The sequence below is a fragment of the Arachis ipaensis genome, chromosome B01 (assembly GCF_000816755.2).
Source record: "Arachis ipaensis cultivar K30076 chromosome B01, Araip1.1, whole genome shotgun sequence".
In the NCBI taxonomy this organism is placed as follows: domain Eukaryota; kingdom Viridiplantae; phylum Streptophyta; class Magnoliopsida; order Fabales; family Fabaceae; genus Arachis; species Arachis ipaensis.
In genome coordinates, this window is record NC_029785.2 from 8,414,633 (window position 1) to 8,418,618 (window position 3,986).

The 3,986-nt window shown below is 33.0% G+C and overlaps 1 protein-coding gene and 1 pseudogene across 1 annotated transcript in view; one reads left to right on the forward strand and one right to left on the reverse strand.

Annotated features, from left to right (window-relative positions):
* Positions 1–1,724, forward strand: part of LOC107618623 (cytochrome P450 71D9) — a 4,579-nt gene extending 2,855 nt beyond the window's left edge. The window contains exon 3 of the mRNA XM_016320768.2: positions 936–1,724. Coding sequence (XP_016176254.1) covers positions 936–1,547 — 612 coding nt within the window. The 3' untranslated portion in view covers positions 1,548–1,724. The remainder of the gene's footprint in view (positions 1–935) is intronic.
* On the reverse strand, positions 2,071–3,416 carry LOC107645676 (annotated as a pseudogene).

The window sequence follows — 3,986 nt, forward strand, 5'->3', positions numbered from 1 at the left end:
CAACATCAACTATATATTAAAATATAAATTAAATTTTTAATTATTTTTATTTTTTTAATTATATAAAATATTTAAAATATTTTTATTTTAATAAATATATATTATTTCTAAATTTATTTTAAGAATACATATTAAAAATAAAATTAAATACATGTCCAAACGTGTTTAAAAAAATTAATTTTTTATTAAGACATGCATGTCAAACGGATATCGTGTTTAAAATGTCTCATACATAAACATGACACTTCAGTAAAGTATTCATGAGATAAAAATAACAATGTAATAAATAGTTATAAATTAATTATGAGAAAGTATGGGGAGCCAATAGAATATTTGTACAATGCATACAATAAAGGTTTAGGGAGTATTAGAGATATAACCATTAGTGTTACCTTTTTCTATCAGCTTGACATAGTATTAGAGTTCTAGATTCGAAAGGTGGGGGTAAACCTCAAAATCAGCTTAAACTTTTGAGATAAGTAGTTTTATGATATAAGATGTTAATTATCCCTAGTACTCGGATGGTTATTCTGAATATTATGGGTGATATTTATTTTGTAACTCATATAATCCATTATACACATTGTATAAATAAGCCATTAGCTCCTCATTGAATATTTAGAAGTGACACACTAGTTTAGATAAAAATATTCTCTCTCTCAATTATAATAACATGAACCGAAAATTGTGTAACTCATTAAGAAATACAAGTTGTTAACCAGTGTTTAAAATTAAATTTGCTCTGTTATGAAAGTAGCAATGCTCCCTTGGAATTTTAAGTCAGTTGTAAGCGGTAAATTAGTCAATAATATATTAATATATATCGAGGACTGATTTGATAATTTAAATTTATTGAGGTCTAAAATGTCCGATTAAATTTCTTAGAAACTTAATTAGAATATTACTAATTAGTTTAACTTGATCTATGGTTGTAGGACATTTTTGCAGCCGGAACAGAGACATCAGCTACAACCGTATTGTGGGCAATGGCAGAGATGATTAAGAATCCATTGATAATGAAGAAGGCACAAGCTGAAGTAAGACAAGTACTTGACAAAGAAGGAATAAATGGCATTGAAAAACTAAAATACTTGAAATCAGTTGTGAAAGAGACACTGAGATTGCACCCTCCTGGTGCATTTTTACTTCCCAGAGAATGTGGACAAGATTGCGAGATCAATGGATATCACATACCTTCCAAAAGCAAAGTAATAATCAATGCTTGGGCGATTGGGAGAGACCCAAATCATTGGGTTGAGCCTGAAAGGTTCAACCCTGAAAGGTTCATGAATAGCACTATTGATTACATAGGAAACAACTTGGAATTCATTCCTTTTGGTGCCGGAAGAAGAATGTGCCCAGGAATCACGTTTGGGGTGGCGAGCACTGAGTCTACACTTGCAATGTTGTTGTATCATTTTGATTGGAAGCTTCCCGATGGAATGAAGATTCAGGACTTGGATATGTCGGAAATTTTTGGAGTGGCAGTAATGAGAAAAGAAAATCTATGCCTTGTTCCCATTACTTCTCGTCCTATATGCAACTGAAGGTTTATGACAACAAAAACTATGGCAAAGATAAAATCAAGTTGTTAATTGTAAGATCAAATAAGTGTGCGTTTGTTTGGTTGGTAGAGATGTATGTTCATCTTATTTCCATAACTGGTCTTGTATGTTGAATACATTATTTCTTATCCTATTTTCATTATTTATTTTTATTGAGAACTTTCAAGCAAAGTAAAGTAGTAAGACCATCTCCAGTAGGAACTCATCCTAATTCTTATTTATGTCATAAAAAGTAACTCCACATCAGCTTTTGCATCATAAACAGTAAATAGGAACTCAAAGCATCTCTCTTCTCCATTAGGAGGAACTAACTTTAGTCCCTGTTGTGATCCCACTTAATTAATTAATTAAAATACTTAAAATTAATGTAATTAATTTTTTTGAATAATGTAATTTAAATTTATAAATTTAAAAATAATTCACTATTAAAAGATATTAATATTAAATAAATTCATATGTAACAATAATACACAATATATAATTCGGGATTACACTAACTTGTAAAATTACTTAATACAAAGAAAAACATAATTAAGCTCTATAGTTGACGACAAACATTGTGAAATTGCCATATGTGTTCAATCAAGTCCTCTTTCAATTGTCTATGCTGCTGCCTATTTCGAAGTTGGGCATTTCTTTGGAGAAATTGATGGTATGATGCAAAATCTTCTTCTCCCAGCTGAGGTTGTGATAAGCCATTTTCGACATCATCATACTCTAAGCAAAATTTCCTGCATAAATGTCTCTTTCATCCTCAACAATCATATTATGCAATATAATACAAGCTTTCACTATGTTGGCAAGCTTCTTCTTTTTCCAAAAACGAGCTGGACCACGTATAATTGTAAAGCGTGCTTGCAACACTCCGAATGCTCGCTCCACATCTTTTCTTTGCCCTTTTTGGTATTGTGCAAATAACTTGCGTTTCTCCCCTTGTGGCTTTGAGATTGATTTGACAAATGTGGCCCATTCAGGATAAATACCATCTGCTAAATAGTATCCCATAGTATAATTATTACCATTAATAGTATAATTTACCTCCGGAGCACGGTCATTTAGAATATCATCGAACATTGGAGAACGATCTAACACATTGATATCGTTATTTGAACCAGAAACTCCAAAGAACGCATGCCATATCCAAAGGTCTGAAGATGCTACAGCCTCAAGTACTATGGTTGCAACCCCACGATAACCATTCATGTACATACCTTTCCACGCCTTTGGACAAATTTTCCATTGCCAATGCATGCAGTCAATGCTACCCAACATGCCAGGAAAGCCACGACCCTCCACCATTTGTAGCAGGCGTCGTACGTCATTTGGATTGGGTTTTCGCAAGTATTCATCCTCGAACACTGAAATGACACCTTCAACAAATTTTTCCTAACATTCAATTGTAGTGCTCTCGCCTATGCGCACATAATCATCAACAGCATCAGCTGCTACGCCATATGCTAACATTCGTATCGCAGCGGTACATTTTCGGAGTTGCGACAAGCCTCTTCTTCCAATTGCATCAACCCTCTGTTGGAAATACGGATAGACGTTTGAGAGAGCGTCTACTATCCGAAAGAACACATGTCTTTTCATTCGAAATCTCCGTCGAAAAATGTCAGCATTATACACCGGTTCATCTGTAAAGTAATTTTGGAAAAGGCGATCATGTCCTGCTTCTCGATCTCTGTTGATCCATCTACGAGTAGTTGGGATAGAGCTTCTATCGATATCTTCTTCTTCTGAATCTTCGAGTAAACACTCATCGATCCAATTATCTATGAGTGTGTTATCTTGCCGTCTTCTTTTGCCATACAAAACCTCATTAAAAATATCACCAAAATTTCTAGCCATATCTAGAAATGTAATTTTTAGTTCTCTTTCGAGGTGAGAAACAAGAGTTGAAGTGGAGTTGCGGAGTCATTGATAGTTGATATTTATAAGTGTGTCTGCAATAAGTACCTTAACGGCTAGTTTTGCAACGGCTACTTAACGATTAGTTTTGCAACGGTCACTTTCATGAACAATAAGGACACAATAATATTGACTAATTTAAAAAATTACATCAGAAATAAATAAAACAAACTACATCACATAACAGTAATACGCAATAAAAATAAAAAAAGACAAAAAGAAGAAGATTTAGTTACGATTAAAAAAAAACTTTCTATAGTTTTTCCCATGGATCCTTTATCCAATACTAAAAAAAAAAATTGGACTTTTGATCCAATTTAAAAAACATACTACATAACTCTACGAATACAAGGAACCATTAAGTAAACCACTTGGCGATTATTTTCTCACATGTAATCTCATGAAGAGCTCATCGTTTTTCACTCATTGTAGACGTGTCAGCATTAAGTATTTGCATATCCATTTACTTTTTCCTTTCCTTGGCCATCCTTTCCATTTTCCTTTCTTTTA